Here is a 22,468-nt window from a genome sequence, read left to right as displayed (position 1 = left end):
TCATAACCCATATAGAGATTACCTATGTGGGTACCACCTTGGGCTCATGTAGGCAGCCTATATGGGACTGATTGTGTTTGCCCATGTCTGACCCATATGGTTAATCAAAGTGGGCCCCATATGTATTTCCCATTCAGAACCCATATAGAGATTACCTATGTGGGTACCACCTTGGGCTCATGTAGGCAGCCTATATGGGACTGATTGTGTTTGCCCATGTCTGACCCATATGGTTAATCAAAGTGGGCCCCATATGTATTTCCCCATTCAGAACCCATATAGAGATTTCCTATGTGGGTTCCACCTTGGGCTCATGTTGGCAGCCTATATAGGACTGATTGTGTTTGCCCATGTCTGACCCATATGGTTTATCAAAGTGGGCCCCATATGTATTTCCCATTCATAACCCATATAGAGATTACCTATGTGGGTACCACCTTGGGCTCATGTAGGCAGCCTATATAGGACTGATTGTGTTTGCCCATGTCTGACACATATGGTTTATCAAAGTGGTCCCCATATGTATTTCCCCATTCAGAACCCATATAGAGATTACCTATGTGGGTACCACCTTGGGCTCATGTTGGCAGCCTATATAGGACTGTTTGTGTTTGCCCATGTCTGACCCATATGGTTTATCAAAGTGGGCCCCATATGTATTTCCCATTCATAACCCATATAGAGATTACCTATGTGGGTACCACCTTGGGCTCATGTTGGCAGCCTATATAGGACTGATTGTGTTTGCCCATGTCTGACCCATATGGTTTATCAAAGTGGGCCCCATATGTATTTCCCCATTCAGAACCCATATAGAGATTACCTATGTGGATACCACCTTGGGCCCATGTAGGCAGCCTATATGGGACTGATTGTGTTTGCCCATGTCTGACACATATGGTTTATCAAAGTGGACTCCATATGTTTTTCCCATTCATAACCCATATAGAGATTACCTATGTGGGTACCACCTTGGGCTCATGTTGGCAGCCTATATAGGACTGTTTGTGTTTGCCCATGTCTGACCCATATGGTTTATCAAAGTGGGCCCCATATGTATTTCCCATTCATAACCCATATAGAGATTACCTATGTGGGTACCACCTTGGGCTCATGTTGGCAGCCTATATAGGACTGATTGTGTTTGCCCATGTCTGACCCATATGGTTTATCAAAGTGGGCCCCATATGTATTTCCCCATTCAGAACCCATATAGAGATTACCTATGTGGGTACCACCTTGGGCTCATGTAGGCAGCCTATATAGGACTGATTGTGTTTGCCCATGTCTGACACATATGGTTTATCAAAGTGGGCCCCATATGTATTTCCCATTCATAACCCATATAGAGATTACCTATGTGGATACCACCTTGGGCCCATGTAGGCAGCCTATATGGGACTGATTGTGTTTGCCCATGTCTGACACATATGGTTTATCAAAGTGGACTCCATATGTTTTTCCCATTCATAACCCATATCGAGATTACCTATGTGGGTACCACCTGGGCCCATGTTGGCAGCCTATATGGGACTGATTGTGTTTGCCCATGTCTGACACATATGGTTTATCAAAGTGGACTCCATATGTTTTTCCCATTCATAACCCATATCGAGATTACCTATGTGGGTTCCACCTGGGCCCATGTTGGCAGCCTATATGGGACTGATTGTGTTTGCCCATGTCTGACACATATGGTTTGGCCAAGTGGGGCCCATATGTTTTTCCCCATTCAGAAACCCATATAGAGATTATCTATGTGGGTACCACCTTGGGCTCATGTTGGCAACCTATATAGGACTGATTGTGTTTGCCCATGTCTGACACATATGGTTTATCAAAGTGGGCCCCATATGTATTTCCCATTCATAACCCATATAGAGATTACCTATGTGGATACCACCTTGGGCCCATGTAGGCAGCCTATATGGGACTGATTGTGTTTGCCCATGTCTGACACATATGGTTTATCAAAGTGGACTCCATATGTTTTTCCCATTCATAACCCATATCGAGATTACCTATGTGGGTACCACCTGGGCCCATGTTGGCAGCCTATATGGGACTGATTGTGTTTGCCCATGTCTGACACATATGGTTTGGCCAAGTGGGGCCCATATGTTTTTCCCCATTCAGAAACCCATATAGAGATTACCTATGTGGGTACCACCTTGGGCTCATGTTGGCAACCTATATAGGACTGATTGTGTTTGCCCATATCTGACACATATGGTTTATCAAAGTGGGCCCCATATGTTTTTCCCATTCATAACCCATATAGAGATTACCTATGTGGGTACCACCTTGGGCTCATGTTTGCAGCCTATATGGGACTGATTGTGTTTGCCCATGTCTGACACATATGGTTTGGCCAAGCGGGCCCCATATGTATTTCCCCATTCAGAACCCATATAGAGATTACCTATGTGGGTACCACCTTGGGCTCATGTTGGCAGCCTATATAGGACTGATTGTGTTTGCCCATGTCTGACACATATGGTTTATCTAAGTGTGCCCCATATGTTTTTCCCATTCATAACCCATATAGAGATTGCCTATGTGGGTACCACCTTGGGCTCATGTAGGCAGCCTATATGGGACTGATTGTGTTTGCCCATGTCTGACCCATATGGTTTATCAAAGTGGGCCCCATATCTTTTCCCCATTCATAACCCATATAGAGATTACCTATGTGGGATCTACTTTGGGCCCATGTTGGCAGCTTATATGGGACTGATTGTGTTTGCCCATGTCTGACACATATGGTTTGGCCAAGCGGGCCCCATATGTATTTCCCCATTCAGAACCCATATAGAGATTACCTATGTGGGTACCACCTTGGGCCCATGTAGGCAGCCTATATATGACTGATTGTGTTTGCCCATGTCTGACCCATATAGTTTATCAAAGTGGGCCCCATATCTTTGCCCTATTCATAACCCATATAGAGATTACCTATGTGGGTACTACCTTGGGCCCATGTAGGCAGCCTATATGGGACTGATTGTGTTTGCCAATGTCTAACCCATTTGATAAACCCAAATGGGCCCCATTTGTGTTGCCCATTTTGAGCCCATGCACTCATTTCCCATTAGTGACCCAACTAGGACCCACATGGGGAGCCCACCTGTTTTTGCCCATGTGGGACCTACTTAGCTGACTCAAATGGGCCCCAGATAAGATGCCCATTTTGAGACCATGCCCACTTGGTACCCACGTAGCCCAAGCATAAACCATGTGGGGCCCACATATGCATGTTGGCTGGGAAATAGTACATATTACAACAGAGCAGTCCACTTCATTGCAAAATGCTGCTAGCCTTAACATACCCGAGAACCACAGGAACGGGGGAGAAAAAGCCCGGAATCAGCAAGACACGTAAACAGACGTCAAAATAAAGGTCCTTAAATACTAAAGGTACTTAAATACTAAAGCTACCACCTCATTGGTCTTCTACCCACCCTCTAATAAACCAATAAACTAACTCCTTTATCCTGCCACAATAACATTAGTTTTTCTCTGGCTGCTGTAATGTCCAGAACGTACATTTAGTGGAGAAGAAGACTAGTAATAATTTTAACATCAATCAGATATTATATCGTAGCTGTCGGGCGGAATCCTCGTATCTCCAAAACCATTATTTTTCAGGAAATTAAAAAAACTGCATATTTTTTGAGTTATTAAAGGAGTCATGACCTGCAATTTTCACTTTTCCACGAGAATCAATGTATGTTACGATTACCTAACGATTATACACTGGCCGGGAAGCCGATATTTAAAAGTGAAGCGTTTGTTTACCCCAGGATTCGTAAACCAGCGCACGTGCACGCGCACTCAAATTCGAGATTTTAATTTCAGCCCCGACTTGACGTCATGACGGGGCAGGATATACCATATATGGACACCGCAGACCTGCCGCAGGAAGCGCGCCCTGGCGCCCCTCTCCCCCTCATATTCAGTCGAGAAAGATGCAGAAACGTAGTGCACACTGAGTTGCTCTGTTGTTGACTGCCAGAATCAACATGTAAATGTGTGCGTGGAGAGTTCATATACATGTATGTGTGACTACTTAGTATATAACCATGGCGTGACAGAAAATATATTTTTTGGATGCATATTCCTGTAATCTTAGAAGAAATATAGGGTTATACAGAAGTAGGTTAATAAGTGGAGAATGGCTGCTAACGTTACTTTGCAAACAACAAATGACTGAGATCATCATGAATTCGGCTATTGTTTATTGATTGCCTAACGCTTATATATGAGGCGCCGTCTAGTTTGTGTGTGTGTGTGTGTGCTCGCGTCTTATATGAGTATGTGCGTGGAGAGTTCATATACATGTATGTGTGACTACTTAGTATATATGTATGCAAGCGTGTTTCATAAATGTGTGCGTGAATGAAGTTTGATTTAAGCCCTAAACGGCGCCTCATACTTATACACTGGCCGTGAATCCGGTCGCGGCCAGGTCGGGTTCATTCACAACTTGCGCCATGATGTCATTTTGTAATGATATGCTAAAGCGTTACCTGCGGTGTCAACCCCCCTCCTTCCTGCCACCAATCAACGCGCCCCTCATTTGCATTATTAAAATGACTGGCCACGACAGCCAAAATATCGCATCAGATCTCGCGAGACAATAATGCCTTCAGAAATAAGGGTCTGAGGAGCTCTGTGTTTATTTTTTTTCCACTTTTCTTTTTTAGAAGGGCCTGAAAGACTATAATAGAGCGTTGGGCATCCAAGGTAATACAAGGTCATGACTCCTTTAAACATTGTATCATTAAAGTTGGTATTATACCTTATATTGCTATCATATACTGTTGTGTACCAACATTAACACAACATTTCCCCAAAATCATGTTTAATCGGAGATACAAGATTTATGACTTGGGAGCAGGGAGATACGAGATTACGCTGTCATTGATAAGAGTGGTACGGACACAGACGTCGCTGCGGCCAGCAGTGTTCATCAAAGTCTGCGGTCACGTTGAGCCTTTTGACAATAGATAAGGCTTTAAGAGCTATTCAAATCTAATGATTGTGGTGATACATCTTCCTAAACTCCATTTAAAATGTTTAAGAGATATGAGTGATGCAATACCAAAATACTAGGCTGTCTAAAATAGGCGGAAACCCAGCAAACACATTTACGTTGTGGCAACGTCTGTGGCACGTTGCATTTCTTCTATGGCAACGTCGCTGTCTGCGTGCTCGCAACATTGTAACAACGTAGAATTGTAAGACGCAGCAGGACTGTAGCAACGTTGTTGCACGACATTCAGCAACTGAGAGATGACGTTCTGGCAATTTTTTGTTTTTATGCTAGATAGGCCTATAGATATCCCCCATTTAGCATCAATGTTTTGAGGTTAATTTTTAATTAGTCAGATGTTAGATAATTATATCGGGGTTTTTTTATATTGTTTATCCTTATTATTATTTAATGGGGATATCAGTAAATTTGCCTAATTATAATCAACACCTGTAAGTGTACACTTTGAAGAGTAAAAATTACAGAAGGTTACATTAATTCAACTTTATTAAAACTAACTGCATACGGTAATCAAATTGCTCTTCCAGAAGTCATACATTTGTGAAAATAGACAAAAAACTAAATAAGTGAATATACAAATTTATTTTAAGTATAATAAATAAAACATAAAAAGCAAACATCAGAACATTTAATGAACAAAACCGGTTCTGTACATGGCAGACAGTAGTCGAAAGCCGGACGATAAAGTTCGGTAGACGGAATCAGTCCAGGAAACATCCACAAATCCAGAGGAGCAAAGAAACAAATGAGATTAAATAGCAGACAAATGAAATGAAAAACTAAACAGTGCAAGCGAGGCTACATTAGTCACATTAGAAAATGAAGTTGTAGGTTGTGTTTGAATAATTACGGATCTTATTTAGCTGAGGTAAATAAAACGCAATCCTCACGTATCTTCGCTCGATGAAGAACGAGACAACACAATGAGCCCAACGGGCGGTTGAAATTTATAAGGCTGATTTTCACGCTTCAGGGCAGTGACGAGTACATAATGATGTAGTCCAGTGGTTGTCAAGACACCGTTGGCACAACCTTAAGCAATGGCCCTGAACGGTGGTTTAATGTCAACATTGTGACAACGCTGTAACAACCTTCACCACACAACATATTTATAGCAACCTTTTGGCCATGTTGATAAAACATTGTTAGAAGGTTGGCTACGTTGTGCCAACGTTCTGTGTTTGCTGGGAATTAATATCTGCACGCAAACAAAGTCGGCGGTCGCGTTGAGCCTTTTGACAAAAGAAAAGGCTTCAATAGTTAACCAAAGCTAACGACTGTGGTTACATGCATCTTCCTAAACTCCATTTTAAAGGTTTAAGAGCTATAAGTGAAGCAGAACAAAAAACGATGAGGTGACTAGGCTGTCTAATAGGCGAAAATTAGCCTAATCTGCACGCAAACTTACCGTGGCTCACGGGCTTCCTTCTGCACCGAAGCATTACAGCTATCGATTTTTGACAAAACAAGCCTAATGTATCTTACCTAACTTCAACCTTGAAGAAGCTCTGTATCCTGTGTATTTTGTGTGTGTGTGTGTGTGTGTGCTAGTATTCCTTTTACACTACAGTATTGGCACCCTGGGGAGACGAAATAACTTGTTCTCTACAAACAGTGGCGCAAAAAGTGGGTATGCGCTATATGTGGTGCATAGGGGTGTAGCACCATATTCATTTTTTTTTTTTGGGGGGGGGGGGTATTTTCTATATGTAGCTGCTGTTGTGCGTTTCTAGATCATTTCTGCATTTCCTCAATGTTAGAAAACATTTTAGAGGTGTAATGGAAATTTTTATTCTAGCCAGCTTATACCATACATGGTGTTAAAGAAACTGCAAGTTGCATATCATCTTCTTCCTTACTGCTGAAGAACGAGGTCAAAATGACATTTGCAGAAAGGACAGTTTGTTCTTTCTAAATACAGATAAGCTCGCTTGCACTAAGAGCAAAGGTGTTGCATTGGAAAATATATACTCAATTGTTTTTAAAGACATATGTGTGTAAGTGTGTCCGTATAACCATGGGGTGTTAGAATAAGTGTGATGAATTTTGTATATATAGGCTGGGCAAAAAGGAGAAGTTGGTGCGCTTCTCATGTCAGACTCTGACTGATGTGTGAACAGCCTTTCTTGCAAGAAATAAAGATCTTTATAACTTTTGAAATTTCCAGCTGTCTTCCAATTATTATTTAAAGTTGAGAAAGAATTTCCACGACAGTGGAGTAACAGACTAGAGTAGGCGCCCTCATAAGATTATGGGGGTAATATCGCGAGCGGGCGGGGGCGCGGTGAGTGCTGAGCGAGCAGGTACGAGTAGTGAGTTGTCGTCAAAAACGATGGATAAAGCAAAATTGTTGCTGCATACCCCTCTGACACTGGGTAGTAGCGCCCCTGCAAAATGGGTTAGAACAAAAATCTAGCACGTAACAGTCACATACAATTTTATAGGTCATGTGTGATAGTTGCCCTCCATTTTGAAAGGAAAACTAAGATCTGATTACAGACAAACATGCCGCTCCTATCTGACCTGATCTATAAATCCATAATCACAGTTATGACCAGATATCATTTGATATCTAAATACATGCGCAACCTTTTTGTGTAAATTATATTATCAGCAATAAAAATTTAAGTGAAAAGTTGATTCAAAACTTACAATTTTTTTGAACATAATTATCCATTTGTTTGACTTAACTGTATGGCTTTCTTTTTATGTTTACATTTATGCATATTAATTTATACAAAGTGACATGAGAAACTCTCCAATAGCTGCTCTTTACACAGACCTGGATAACAAACATCTGTTATGAATAATCATTTGCATTATTCATGTCCTGTATGTCTTTCTGAGGTGACAGACCTTTAGACACAGGACAGAGTTACTTAGTTCAGAATTATGATTTTAATAACCTATCAGATACAATAAACACAGACATACAAAAAATGACATGTAGCAAAACACTTTGTACACAATGGCGCCATCTAATGGAAGAAGACAGACATATAGAGGACTAAACCAGGATCAAACCAGGCTGGAAGTTCAAGCCGGAATTATTTTTAGGAAAAACAATCTCTAAAAATGCAAACACAACTGCAAAGTGATGATGATATCAGCAGATACGAGTCCAGGCGTGTTATCTGTCATCTTCAGTGGAAAAACTGAGGATTCAACAGGCTTATATTGTGCAATGTAAACAGAATAGGTCTACTTTTATCTAGTTTATAGTTAGCCAGTTTTTGATATGACTATGAGGCAGGATTTTTTATTTTTTATTTATTTATTTTGGAGGCAGGTCTTACAGTTTTTATCAGTTTATCAGTATTTGGTATTTCTTGAATCGTCCTAAACATTTGCAAACCTTCATTTCTCAAAACAATTCATACAAGCAGCAGCACACAACCTGCAAAAGCCTGTAACTTACTCAAAATCCTTAGTTCAGTGTATATCAATGAACATATCAGTGCCATCAGAATGACAAGTCCTTGTGTCATTGTTCACAAACAAGACTGCACTTTTTCTGTATGGCATTTATCAATTTTAACAGTACAAACTGACACATTTCTGTATATGGGATATTGATTACAAAAGACTGGACAGGATTCACAGGAACACTTTTACTATTGGTCTGTCAACATATTACAGTACAATGTCATTGCGATATAGAAAAGAAATATATATATATATATATATATATATATATATATATATATATATATATATATAAACATTGGCTGTTTGAATTTAAATAGACGAATGCACGGATATAGACGGATCAATAGACGGATCATTATTGCAGTGATTATTATGTTTCTATCATGTTAACAGTTCTTCTAACCCTAACTGATGGATTGTATGTTTAATTTCATTAACAATCATGTATGAAGACACATCATGGCCATATTCCAGGATGACAATGTCAAGCTTCATCAGGCTCAAACTGTGAAAGATGAAGAATCATTTCCACACATGAATCGCTCCTCTGAGTCCAGATCTTAAACTCACTGAAAGTCTTTGGGTTGTGCTGGAGGAGATTTTACAGAGAGCTGGACTCTTGCATTGACTATACAAGATCTTGAACTTGATGGAAATAACATCACAACATTTATTTCCATGCTACTGTAATATGAAGCATTACAGTAAGTATACAGTATTAGAGTACAGTGCACATTGTTGAAACACATACAGTACCTGTTCTGTCAACAAAATGCTTGAATCCTTGAGGAAACGGTTGTTCTCCCAACATTCATCTGGTCCCGTCGACCCAGCTCAGTCACTGTAAGGTCATGACTGAGAACTCTGAGTTCTTCTCATATTTAATTACCATTTTCTAAACTATAGCGAATAAACTTTGATAATGTGAGAAATGTTGAAGGTGTCTGAATAAATGTTGGTTTGACTGTATACGCTTGCCAGATGAAGCTTTTACGGGGCCGTAACGTAAGATACAAGGTAATGGAGCATTTTATACATTGTCGTATTTCTTTAGAAATAAATAATGGACAAATGGAGTCTTCAAACGCCTCAGATGTAAAGTTATTCGCTGTCAAAGTGACACCAAAATGAATGGGAGTCAATGGAATGCAGGTGAAGTTCTGCTACAAGATGGTGGCATGCGGCCGGCTTCAACTTCCGGTCGACTTCCTTCCCGCTTCCTTCACCCATCCAAGTGCACACACACACACACACACACATACACACTTGGGGGTTCGTTGTCTAGCTCAAGGGCACCTCTGTTGAGGGTATAATGATCCCCACACCTATACTTCCAGCAGGTACTGAGACTCGAACTCAAGATAATAATAGCATTGTTGTATCCATATCTTTTTGAAAACCGTAAGAATGAACTTAAACGCAGGTTTATTTATTTTTATATTGCTCTTTGATAACAAGAATAACATTTAAAAAAAAAAAAAAAAACTTTTTTTTTAAATTAGCACGCAAAGTGTAGCTCTCTTCACAAACACAGACACAGGTCGGTTCCTTAAAACGGGTGTTTTAATTCTTTGGCTCGTCTTGTTAACGCCGTTTTGTCATTTCCACTAAAGTGATGCATTCTCACACCTTACATTTAAAGAGCCACAAATTAGTTTACATAGCATTACATCAAATTCATAAATATAAGACGATATGCATGATAATAGACGAATGCATGAATAGACGAATGCATGAAATGATGGATTTAATTATAAGTTAATTATTAAACAATTGCATAGAACATCTGCTTAACAGCAATTACACAAAGATAATAAACAGACTTTTCTGTTCACAAGCTGTTAACAAAAATATCCTTTTCTCAACAAAGTAATATGTGAAAACATTCACGTTTCAATATGCACATTTCAGTCTGCTGCCACCTACTGATGATATAATGCAGCGTGACAAAAATATCCATCTTTTTCTTCCAGAAGTCAAATGTAACGTAAAATGCAAGTAAAGTGACAACCCTGACTCATTGGAAAAACTCAGCTCAGTTCTGTTTCTTGTTCCTTTTCTCCCCTGTTTCTGAGTTGCTGGAGCTGCAGATATACTGTATTTTCTAGCTAAAAAATAATAATAATAATAATAATACATTTTATTTAAAAAGGCGCCTTTCTGACACTCAAGGTCACCGTACAGGCATACATAAAAGTTGATACAATAAACAAATAATAAAGTTATACAAAAAGTAGATTAAAATCAATTTAAAATCAAGTAGAATTACAGATGCAATGGGTGCTACAACGAAAAGGCTTGTTTAAACAGAAAGGTTTTGAGTCCAGTTTTGAAATGAGGGAAAGAGTCCATGTTTTTGAGATGAAGTGGAAGGGAATTCCAAAGGCGGGGAGCAGAGCGGCTGAATGCTCTGCTCCCCATTGTGGTGAGACGGGCAGGTGGGACAGACAGGTGTAATGTGGAGGAGGATCTGAGAGAACGAGATGGAGTGGAAACATGTAGGAGATCAGATAAATAAGGGGGAGAGAGGTTGTGGATGGCTTTGAATGTCAGCAAGAGGACCTTGAACTGGATACGGAACTGTATAGGGAGCCAGTGAAGCTGCTGGAGGACTGGAGTGATGTGATGGATGAAGGGGGTTCGGGTAATGATTTGGGTAAATACACTCCTAAACCAGCTGCTGCTGCTACCAGGACTGTACCTGCTGCTGCTCCTATTACTGCTGCCTTTCCTATAGTTAATGCAGCTGCTCCTAATCCTCCTCCTCCTCCTACTGCTGCTCCTCCTCCTCCTACTGCTGCTCCTACTCCTCCTACTGCTGCTCCTACTCTTCCTCCTACAGCGGCTCTAGTGAGACATTTTCTCTGTAGTATTTCATCCTGAGTCTCCATATAATCCTGTTCAGTATCTCCTGTTTTTGTTCTTCTCTCTCAGTGTGTTTATCTTTTTCAGGTTTTTTTCAGGTAAAAATAATGACATGTGTTAGATTTGTGTGTGTGTGTACCAAAAATTATTTGATTTATGGAAACAGGTAGTTCTTAATATTATGTGCTAGCATCTAGTGTACGTCCAGTAGAGCAAAAAGTAAAAAAATTTGGCATTACAAATAGTCATGAAACTGACAAATAACTAGGCATAATGCTCACAAAATTTGACTTTATCCCTCAGAGAAAGAGCTCAAGAAGCGGTGGGATTTATTGCGAACCCAGTACATGCGTTATAAGAAACAAGGACCCTCAGGAAGTTCTGGATCTCAGAAGACTGGCAGGCAGCAATAGATCCTGAACCACCTGCAGTTTCTACAGCCTCACACAAAAAGGAATGAGAGCACTTCAAACTATTACTATTTATCAGGTTAAATAAACAAATCTATATGTTTTTTTTTTTTATAGAATAAAATGAAACATTTTGCTTTTTTAAAGTGGCCACTGATTGTTCAGATGGGTCTATTACAAGTAACTCAACATATTAACACAAGCCGTTAAATTCATTTGTCACATTATCTTCCACAATGTGCCATAAAGTGCTTCTGAATAGAGCCATTTCACCAATTTGCAGGGTATTGTTTTTGCTTTGCCCTGTTATTGTTATGGGTGATTGGTGAACAGTTGTAAGAATCTATGGTATCACATCATTTGCATTTTGATTTTTATCTTTTTTTTTTTTTTTTTAAGGAACCTTCGGCTGATAGTGATTCCTGTTCACCCTCAGATGGTACCAACAGTGACACCTGGACTGGCACCCATGAAGAGCCCAGCTTCATTGAGGCGGAGCTACAGCCCAGTACACCCTTGCCTGAATCCACGATCTGTGGAGCTGAGTCCACAGCCATTAGAAAGAAATCAAAGCCTCCGGGGAAGCGCAGGAAGATGCAGGATGAATCATCCAGTGAGGAGTCCACATACTTGATGCGCACCATCGGCAAAACTCTGGAAAAGTTGACATCATAGGAAAACACCAATGATGCCATCTCAGCCTTCTGCAAAAATCTAGAACACCGAATGTGGAATTTGCCACCACATGTACTGCCACATTTCCAGCATGAGGTTGATGATTGCATTTTCAAATATTCAGTGGTCCACAACCATTCACTGGATGCATCTGTCAATCAGTATACACACCTGTGTGTGTGTGTGTGTGTGTGTGTGTGTGTGTGTGTGTGTGTGTGTGTGTGTGTGTAGGCTCTTCTGTGCTCAAATCATAACTAAGCAACTGAAGTTTAAAAAAAGAGAAAGTTGAGAATCTTGCACACAAACAACATGCATTTTAATCCAAGAACAAATATATACAAAATTATATTTAGATTTTTTTTGTGAAAGTCACACACACACACAACAGTTTTCATTCCCACTTTTGGAACACACTGCAGTGACTCAGTGACTTATATTTTGCCCCACTGAAAGGGGACTGCACCAATGTCTGAATTAAAGTACTGGCACAGTTTATCCCTGAGCTGTTTGGCGTGTGTTGTACTGTTGGTTGTGTGTGGCAGAGAGGCCTGCTGTAGGCCAGGGTCTTGATCTAGTACTTCCTGGTCGATTCCTGCCATGTATGCTTCACAGCACTCTGTACGCAGAAAGTTGTGCAGAGCACAGCAAGTCAACACAATGTCCTCCACTTTGGCAGTGTTTTGAATATTAATGGTAGTTAGAAAAACTCAAAAGCGATTTGCCAGGATGCCAAATGCATTTTCAACCACCCCCCGAGCTCGCGAAAGCCTGTAGTTGAATATCCTGTAAAGAGCATCCACCAAACACTCCACCATCTGAAACACGCCCATTGCAGCCCACATCAACATAAAGGAATCTGTATTTGCTGTCAACCAGTGCCATTAGAACAATGGAAAATGTACGCTTGTAGTTGTAAAATGTCGATCCAGTTCCTGGTGGGGGACGAATGTTGATGTGTTTCAAAGGATGTTGACTGGAATCCAATGGCAACTCGCTGCCACTCTTAGTGTCTGGGCACTGAAAAACAGTAAAATGTAAAAAAAAATAAAAAAAAATTATTTGTCAGACCCTTTATAACTCGTAGTCATTTTGGGATGTTTCACTGTCTGAATGTGTACAAACCTTCAGGTATTTCTCTTTCAAGACCTGGTAGATTGCTGCACAGGTTTCAGGAACGAATTGCTGAATTGTAGACATTCCCACTCGGAACTGGTAAGAAAGGCTCTTGAAGCTTTCTCCTGCAAAGAATACAAATCACATAACTCTATCAATTTTCCACACCTTTTCCAGAATCAATCATCAAGAACAAAACACTTTTAATGCATTTTCATATGATTATATTTTAAATGCTGTTTCTTTTTAAGTAGGCTACAATTGCCATCCGAAATAATCAATTTCTTTTCACTTTTATAAAGCTTAACCCTTTAAAACCGGATGTGTCGTCGACGACACAGCCAACCAAGCTGTATTCATGTCACTGTAACTCTTCAACCGTTTGCACTATCAAAATAATTTAAATAGTTCCTGAAAGTAGACATCATGCGCTTTTCGCCAATATACGGCTTATTACGGTAATGTCCTGCTTTCCGTCTGCAAATGACAGCAGCGCGAGATGGAAGGATTTGAACAGAGAGATTCGACGCGCGGCAGGTTAGAGTGTTTTGGATTGCATAAAATAATAAAAGAAACAAACAAATACATGGCGAAAGAAGTGTTAGACAGCAGAAGAGGGGATTGGGATGATTTTTTATGAAATTTGGGAGGCGGATGGCCGTTACTCTTTCACGTATGTAAGCATGTAGTGCGTGCGTGTGCATGCTTGAATGGGTGCATTTGTATGTGTGTGTGTATGAAAAAAAGTATCCTAAATGAAAACTGTGCAACTCAATGTCACAAAAAAAATTTGTATATATGTATTATAGTTAATTTTTCAACTTTAAAGTGTTAGTTTCTTTCGTAAGAAACTACATGTAAGCATGTAGTGCGTGCGTGTGCATGCCTATGAATGCGTGCATTTGTATGTGTGCGTGTATGAAAAAAAGTGTCCTACATGAAAACTGTGCAACCCAATGTCACAAAAAAGACTTGTATATATGTATTATAGTTCATTTTTCAACTTTAAAGTGTTAGTTTCTTTCGTTCATGATTTTTTCTGCTTTTTTTCTAAATAAAAATCAGTAAATTTATTCTCGTTTTTTTATTTTTGTCTATTTAAATTCTATTTACAAACTCACCACACACAATAATGGTCAATAACTGTAATTTGTTGAAAGCTTACCTTTTTCTGAAAAAGATGACACCTTGCACATGAAGATAGCACATTGTTTTAGAATTTTACAGTCAAAAAATCAAATTATGTGAAAAACACCTATTTTAGCTTCAGGTTCTAAAGGGTTAATAATACACCAAAATGTACACAACTGAAAATGTGTTGTATTGCAATGTTAAAACAAAGAATAAGCTTTAGCTTGCTTACCTGTTGCCAGGAACCGCAGTGTAATCATCAGACGTTACCCTACGGAGATACAATCCTGGTAGTTCGTGTTTTTTCTCTGTATAATAGGAGTGATAAGTTCCTTTAACGTGTTAAACTGAGTAGGAAAAAGCCGTGCAAAATTTTTAAAATCGGAGGTTTCATCTAGTTCCAGCTCTCTACACAGGTTCGGGAAAGCCCCATGAGCCTGTTTCTGGAGAATCCATGTGTGGTGAAGTGAGTGACTCGTTGCCACGTCACCCTTATTACATATATGGCCAATAGGGTTCTGCCCCTTGGTGTATATAGACTCTTTGGATGCTCCCTGGGATACGTCATTGAAAGCCCGCCCCTTTGTCATTCATTCCAAGAGACCGCGGAGGTATGTGTGTCAGCCGTGCAGCCGGTTGTTTTGATGTTATTATTAAGTGATGTTTCATTGTGCCTTCATCTGTATTTGTTTAGTGTGACACTCGGCCATCGAGGCTGTGCGCGTTCTCGTGGCGACACCTACATCGTGGTAAGTTCTAATATTAGTTTTTAACTTTTTGTGTAGTTCGTTTGTTTAAGCGACCTGCAATGCGTTTTAGTGTGGCGTGCCTTCGGTCTCCCATTGGTGTGACGTCTCCTCATAGCTGCGTCGGGAGTATCAGCTGTTTATTGACTCGCTAACATCAGATGACTGTCATATGATTTCCGTGTGCCTGTGATTGTGTGTGTGCGCGCGCCGAAATTGAATCAGGGTGAGTACATTTACGATCGTTTCTTTTAATCTGCAACTGTTTTTAATTAGATAGTTAATGAATATTTGTGTTTAGGAGTTCTCTTTTGCCCGTGTTAAAGCCAGGCTGAGCAGCTACTTTAACAACTTGCTGTCAGCAATCCATGCTTCATTGAGCCACGTTTGCTGCTTTGTGGAAGCCGAATATTACTGCTGGACTCCACTTTATCTATTGCTCAGGCAATTTATTTGTTCTTTCGGGTTCAAGTGGGCCAGAAGGATTACTTTATTTGGTCTCATAATTTTGTGTTTTTTTTGTTTGTTGTATGAATGTGGCTGGTTTTGTTACCAGTCCTTAGCTGCATGATCCTCACTGTTATAACTGTGATTTATTACATGGAGTGATAATTAGCCTACCAAACTGGTCCCATCATCTGTGTAGGTTGGACTGATTGTGTGATTTTTTTTGTGTTGTGACCGTTTGAATGGTTTATATTTATTTTCTTTGTCTTTATTATAGATTACCATTTATCTCATAACTTGATTTTTGTTTTCATTATTTGTCTTATTGTGATTTGGTTTATCTCTAATCATTTCTATATTTATTTCTTTTCTGTATTCTGCAGGAGCTGGGTTTTCCTGGAGGCAGGCTGGTGGTTTTAGCTGCAGGCCTTCACCCTAAGTAGGGGTTATAAGTGTGGTGTGATTTTTAATCACTATTTTGTAGTGGAGTGATTCTTCAAAGTGTGTTTGATTGCCATATGCAGCTATAGCTAGCCTGCTTCTCTGTGGTCTCAGCCCCTGCAGTGATCATATTCTTTTTTTTGTTTTGGTTGTCTTTTTGATTACTAAATGACACAATTGATTGTGTTATTTGTTTAATTGCTTTCTTTAATAAAAATTGCCTGTTTCAATGTGAACTCACGTCTCTTGCCTCTCCTGAGTAAACGGGCTTGTGTCCTATTTATTAGATTATTTCCCCGGTAATTCGGGGTGGCGTAGTCACTACTAGACGGCCACGTATTGCTACACATGGTTTCACCCATTTAGTGCACTTTCTGCGTATTTTTCGCGCCCGATTCTTTCTTTCCTCTTTCACAAGCAAAATACCAAGGGCTGACAACGCCAGTGCCATTTGCAACGTGTCAGACATTTCCGATTTCCGAAATATCACAAATCTGTCTGTGGATAGCGAGACTCTGATATGCTTTTTCTTTGTATATGTTTTGTATCCCTGTAGCTTCTTCCGGTTTCCCGCTTTGAGTAACTACTGCCAAGACTACTGCCACCTGCTGGTACGGAAAGGTATTTCCTACGCAGGTGCAGAACAGACGTGCTAGTTGGCCGTCGGGTGTCGAGAATCGGCTTGGTGTGTCAGGGCAAATCTGGACCTAGACGCTAGACGTGAGCCGACCCTGCAGTCTGCTTTCGTTGCCACTAGTTCGTCGGCGTCGGCTTGTGTGTTCCCGGCTTAAAGAATGGAATAATTTATGATGGTTCTTTCTGCGGTACAAATCGAGCACAAACAAAAAGCACCGGTTTGGGGCGATTTGGACGGCATGGGGTGGAGAGTGACGTCACTGTCCCGAATCCAATGTGTTATTTCTAAGGAGGGGAAAAAGATACAATGTTCATCGTAACGGCACAAATCGGCACAAATCGAGCACAAACGAGCGGCGCAGTTCTGCAACGATTTGGACCATATGGGGTGGACAGTTATGTAACTGTACTTAAAAAGTTTCTTTTTTTATGTTTAAGAGGGGATCGTAGTTGCAATGATTCTTTCAACGGCACAAACCGGCACAAATCGAGCACAAACGAACGACGCTGGTTTGGAGCAATTTAGATGAGGTGGGGTGGAGAGTGATGTCACTGCCCCAAATTAAATTGGTTATATCTGCGAAAGGAAAACAGATACAGTGTTTGTTTTAACGGCACAAACCAGCACAAACCGAGCACAAACGAATGGCACCGGTTTGGAGCGATTTGAAGGACATGGGGTGGAGAGTGACGTCACACAACCCCAAAAAATAATGTTCAATATCTCAAACACCAAACCAGCACAAACGTTCGTTTTTGCGGCACAAATCAGCACAAACGCAGCACAAACAAATGGCATAGTTTTGGAAATTATTTCGTTTTATGGGGTGCCAACTTCACGGAGGTTCTGTACCACGCTTATGCAGAGCAAGGACAATATATAATACTACATGGCATTTCGTTAGATTACTCACAGAAATTGCCTTCAAGGCAGCCTAATACATCACTGGACTAGTTTTGAGCCATTCCACCGAATGTGACATTTCTGTCCCCAGGACATTATATTAAAAAAAATTTACTCTAAAATACATTTTATTAGGCAAAGTGTCCCGCACATTAAGCTAACTGCAAATTTAAAATGTATAATTTAAAAAAAAACTACACTTTAAAAAGTTAAACATTTTTATACGCAAAAAAATTGAGTACAATTTAAAGCTGTGAAATCAATTAAATATACTGTATGAATTGAGTAAATGCAAGAAAATAATTAAGTAAATCTGAGTAACTGCATTTGGTACATTAACAAATAAAATTGAGTAGAAATAATTTAACATTTAAACATTTAAAAAACAATATTAATGAGTAATATTAACTGTTTTTATTTATGAGTAATATTAACTTTTTTTTATTTATGAGTAATATTAACTTTTTTTATTTCCTCTAAACCTTTGTAAAATAGTATTCCATAAAACCACCAGTATACATGACATTGGCCTTTATTGTCGATGAGTACAGCAGCAAATTTTACACTGTTTTAACATGTAGCCTATACAATATTGCCTACATTTAAACATTATAAACATTTTAGAAGTAAAAATGAAACATTTAAACTTTTAGGTAGCCTAATTCAAGTGTAATCAACCGGTCTGTTATCCAATTTCCACCGGATCAGCGCTGGTTCTCGTGTGGAGACGGACTCGTGCTCTGCGGGTGAACTTCAAACTTCAGACCGCCGTCCTGCGTTTCACTCATAGCCGAAAGATACTGCGAGCGACTGACTCCATAACCTGCCAATAAACAAACAGTGCACAGTTCTGAGGACATTTTATCATCCAAATTAATTATATTCATTATCTTTAGGAATAAAGTCGTGTGTTTATGCAAGGCATTTTAATCACGCGTAAAGACAGGTGCGACTCTCGTTTAGGTGTCACATCACACCTCTGTATGTTGTTTTGCATTAAATAAAATGATTTAAAGCGCTGTAATGATTTTATAGATAAAATAAAACATACACAAACCTGAATTTCACAGAGGAAATGCACCAATTTCGCGACGCTGAGAAGAGGAGAACTGTTCTGGACTGGAGAGAGTTCAAACAGCGCGCGCTCACTCAACGTTGAGTTGTGTCACGTCAGAGGGTGGGGGAGGGGTGCATTGTTTTAACTGAGTAAACTTACTCAATTTCTTAAGAGTGTGTTATATATTAATAATATTGAATCCCAATTCTCTGTCTTACTCCCATAGTTGCTTTGCAGCATATTTTGATCTTAGAAACTTCAGCTCGTATTCATCCCAAAAGTGGATCAGCTGCCGGGTTTCCTCCGGCGTCCCTGTGTGATACAGGACAGTATATAAAGCACGTATCGATGTCTCCAGGGTGACCATGCAATGTCCTCTTTTTCCCCGACATGTCGCCTGGATTTCGGGATCACCCAAAATGTCCGGGATTCGGCTTTTGCTTTCTGCCGTCGCTATTCATTATGTGTACATTATTTGACACTGACACGTATGTGCCAGCTTTGCAGGTCATGCATTCAGCTTCAAACAGATCCCGACTGATACGAAAACAAAGGAATTTAAGCAATGCTAAAACGCACATAAACCAATCACTTGTTGAATGCATGACCTGCAAAGCTGGCACATACGTGTCAGTGTCAAATAATGTACAAATAATGAATGGCGACTGTAGAAAGCAAAAGCCGAAACCAGGACATTTTGGGTGATCTCGAAATCCTGGCCGGACATGTCCAGGGAAAAGGAAATTCACTGCTTATGGAGTTTAGTTAAAACTGTAGACATGCATGGAGTCCATGCAAGGCTAGTCAGAGAAATGCGGGACTGATTGTGCAAACCAGCAATGTATCGTTAGCATAGCCTAGCGTAGCAGACTAGCGATATTTAAAAACGTTTCAGTTAACAACATGGTTGCAAATATATATGTACATGACTGTGTAGAGCACAAAACAAGACTGTCATAATTTTTCAATCAGTCAATTAAAGCTATAGTAGGTAATGTTGGGAGAGCTAGCAAGATTTGAAAGCGGCACCTCTTCTAAGCTCCACCCCCTCCCGTCAGTACTCAGTCCAAAGCTACGCCCCCACAAACATGAACGCGCATCCACAGTCGGAGTCAGCTGCAGGTCACAGGAAAGCCGAGTATTTTTGTCATGTTGGAATAAATATTTTGAAACGATAAATGCCTTTCCTTTACCATTTCAGCATAAACAAGCTATTACTTTTCTTACCTCCTTACATGCTAAATGAATAATGACAATGAATGTGGTATAACACTTTTTGTTTTATTTAAAAAAAAAAAAACGAACAAGAGAGACCTAAGAGAAATACTTTTTTACACAAGTATCTGTACTTTCGCTGCTTTTGATTGTCATAAACAATCTGTATTTACATATAATAAATAAGAATATATATATATATATATATATAAGAAAAGGAGTGTCCAGGGATGGCTGACAGGTCAGGCTTTGCATGAGGCGTCGTCTGCTGTGGTGATCTACTCCTTTGGCAGTGATTTACCTTTAGGAAGAATATCACAATTACACATCTGACAATAATTACTGCATCTCAAAGACACACAATGAATGACAACACAACTTTGTTTCCATTTCACACACTAACAAACATTTCTTCTTGTAGCTAACAAAACACATATGCCACATCACCACAGTTGTCCCGTTTATAAGCAATATATTAACGTCATTTTATCACAATTATAATGCAGACACTTGCGACTATGGCTGTGCAATATGTTCAAAATGTCATGTCCTAAAAGTCAGATAAGCAGACCTGTAACGCAACTGGCTTACACCGACAGAGAAGCTAATGTTAGCATTGGGCTAATACTAGCTACAAAAGTAGCTACGTTGCCTAACGTAACATATATCATGGAAATAACAAATCCCCCCGAAGCAAAACAAATAATTACCTGTTCAGCAGAAAGACCGCAACCTCGGCATCGCTTTTCAGCTCCCTCAGTTGTCTCCACCGTTCAAATGCTGCAATGTTGACGCGAGTTTGTGCTCTGGCTTTATCCAGTGCATGTTTCGTTGCAGCCTTTTCTGCCTCCGATTTTCTTTTTTTAGGCTTTTTATCAGGCGAGCAGTTACCAGCAAAGCTGGCATTGGTAGATTTTGCTGCATTTTCTCTTCCATTGTGCCGCAAACTCCTGCTTACTCGGTGTAGTGAGCCATATAAATTGTCTCTGAGTGAGCTGAATGTTTCCGGGAACGGTGACTTGTGATGAGTGCATGCAGGGCAGCGCGCGCAGTGGGGCTCCGGCATGAGACATGAAGGCATCTGATTGGTTCTTTACATTCGCACCGAATGGCAGTGATTGGTCAGAGTTTTTACTGTCCTGCAGCTGCTACAGAGGTCTGATTTTTTTTCATTCCTTTTTCTGAACACATAATGTATTGACTACTCTCAGGATGGAAGGACCATTTCACCCAGTATAAAAAAAAGTGTTTCTGAACAGGATTACCTACCCTAGCTTTAAGTAAAGTCTGTTGCTGTAACATGTGAATCATTACTCGCGTAATGTTCCTCTCATTGTCCTCACTATCAGACAGCCTATGCTCAGCAGCGTCCATTCTTTTTTTAATATCTCCAAGTTCATTTCGTAAATCACTCACTTCTTTCCTCAGTGCCACAAACTTCCCCGACGTCTCATTGCGAAATGCTCTTATTTCGTTAAGTATTTCAGCCATACCAAACGCGGCTGCGTTGCTTTCCTCAGTCCCATTGTCTGGGTCAATTTGTTTGGTTTTACTTTTTGGCTTTGTCATTCTCAATTTTTTCGATCAAAGCCCTTTAGTGGGATGTTCTTCTGGTGAAAGCACCACGATTTTTCCCAAAGAAAACAGTTATAGTTGCAGTATTCACTTCAGTTTAAACAGAGTCATTTACTAAGCCATATACTGCAGCGGCCATCTTGAATCCCCGAATTATTGTGAACAAGTGCCTCGTAAGGAAGAGTAAGTGCCTCCTATTGTCACTCCCAGCAGCAGAGAGAGGTGAGAACTGCACAATCTTTAGAGGCCGTTTTCTTCCCTTTTAGCTTTTTTGAGTGCCTACCTTCAAATGGCCACAACTTCTCCAAATATTATCAGATTTCCATGTGTTACACATCGTTGGAAAGCTTGGAGACTACACTTTCAGAATCTGTGAATAACTCAAAATGCCCCAGAACAGACTTGTGTCCCTACTTTCCGTGATTGGTCACATATATATATATATATATATATATATATATATATATATATATATATATATATATATATATATATATTGCAGCACAGCACATAGCTTATTCCTACAAGGCACATGTGCTGTGCTGCATGAAATAATAATAACAATAGGCCTAGCCTATAAATCGTTAAAAAGGAACACTTCAGTAACACTGCACTAGAGAAAAATATATTGATTATCATATGTTACTTCAATCTCATTTCATAATGTCATAACGAAAATAAACATTTGGAGTAAAAAAAATGAAGCCTATTGTTTGGTGCATTTTGCTTTTCAAGCGCGTGCAGAGAACATTTACTGAAGCGATCAAG

At 39.9% G+C, this 22,468-nt stretch overlaps 1 protein-coding gene and 1 long non-coding RNA gene across 2 annotated transcripts; one reads left to right on the top strand and one right to left on the bottom strand.

The window, feature by feature from the left end:
* Positions 1-12,005: 12,005 nt before the first annotated feature.
* Positions 12,006-15,151, bottom strand: LOC311078199 (uncharacterized protein). The gene is made up of 3 exons (XM_084106916.1): positions 14,912-15,151; positions 13,558-13,673; positions 12,006-13,452 (listed from the first exon to the last, which is right to left on the bottom strand). Exons 1-3 carry the CDS (start codon positions 14,937-14,939, stop codon positions 13,177-13,179), a joined length of 420 nt encoding a protein of 139 aa, XP_083963042.1. The 5' UTR covers positions 14,940-15,151; the 3' UTR covers positions 12,006-13,176.
* An 18-nt stretch (positions 15,152-15,169) lies between these two features.
* LOC311078201 lies at positions 15,170-16,549 on the top strand. Its single transcript, XR_014605076.1, has 2 exons — positions 15,170-15,290; positions 15,374-16,549. It is a non-coding gene; the product is annotated as an uncharacterized lncRNA (long non-coding RNA).
* Positions 16,550-22,468: the final 5,919 nt, after the last annotated feature.

This window comes from Abramis brama (genome assembly GCF_963993115.1).
Source record: "Abramis brama genome assembly, chromosome: 2".
In the NCBI taxonomy this organism is placed as follows: Eukaryota; Metazoa; Chordata; class Actinopteri; order Cypriniformes; family Leuciscidae; genus Abramis; species Abramis brama.
Note: the sequence above shows the minus strand (reverse complement) of the source record. Positions and strands in the feature narration are given on the sequence as shown.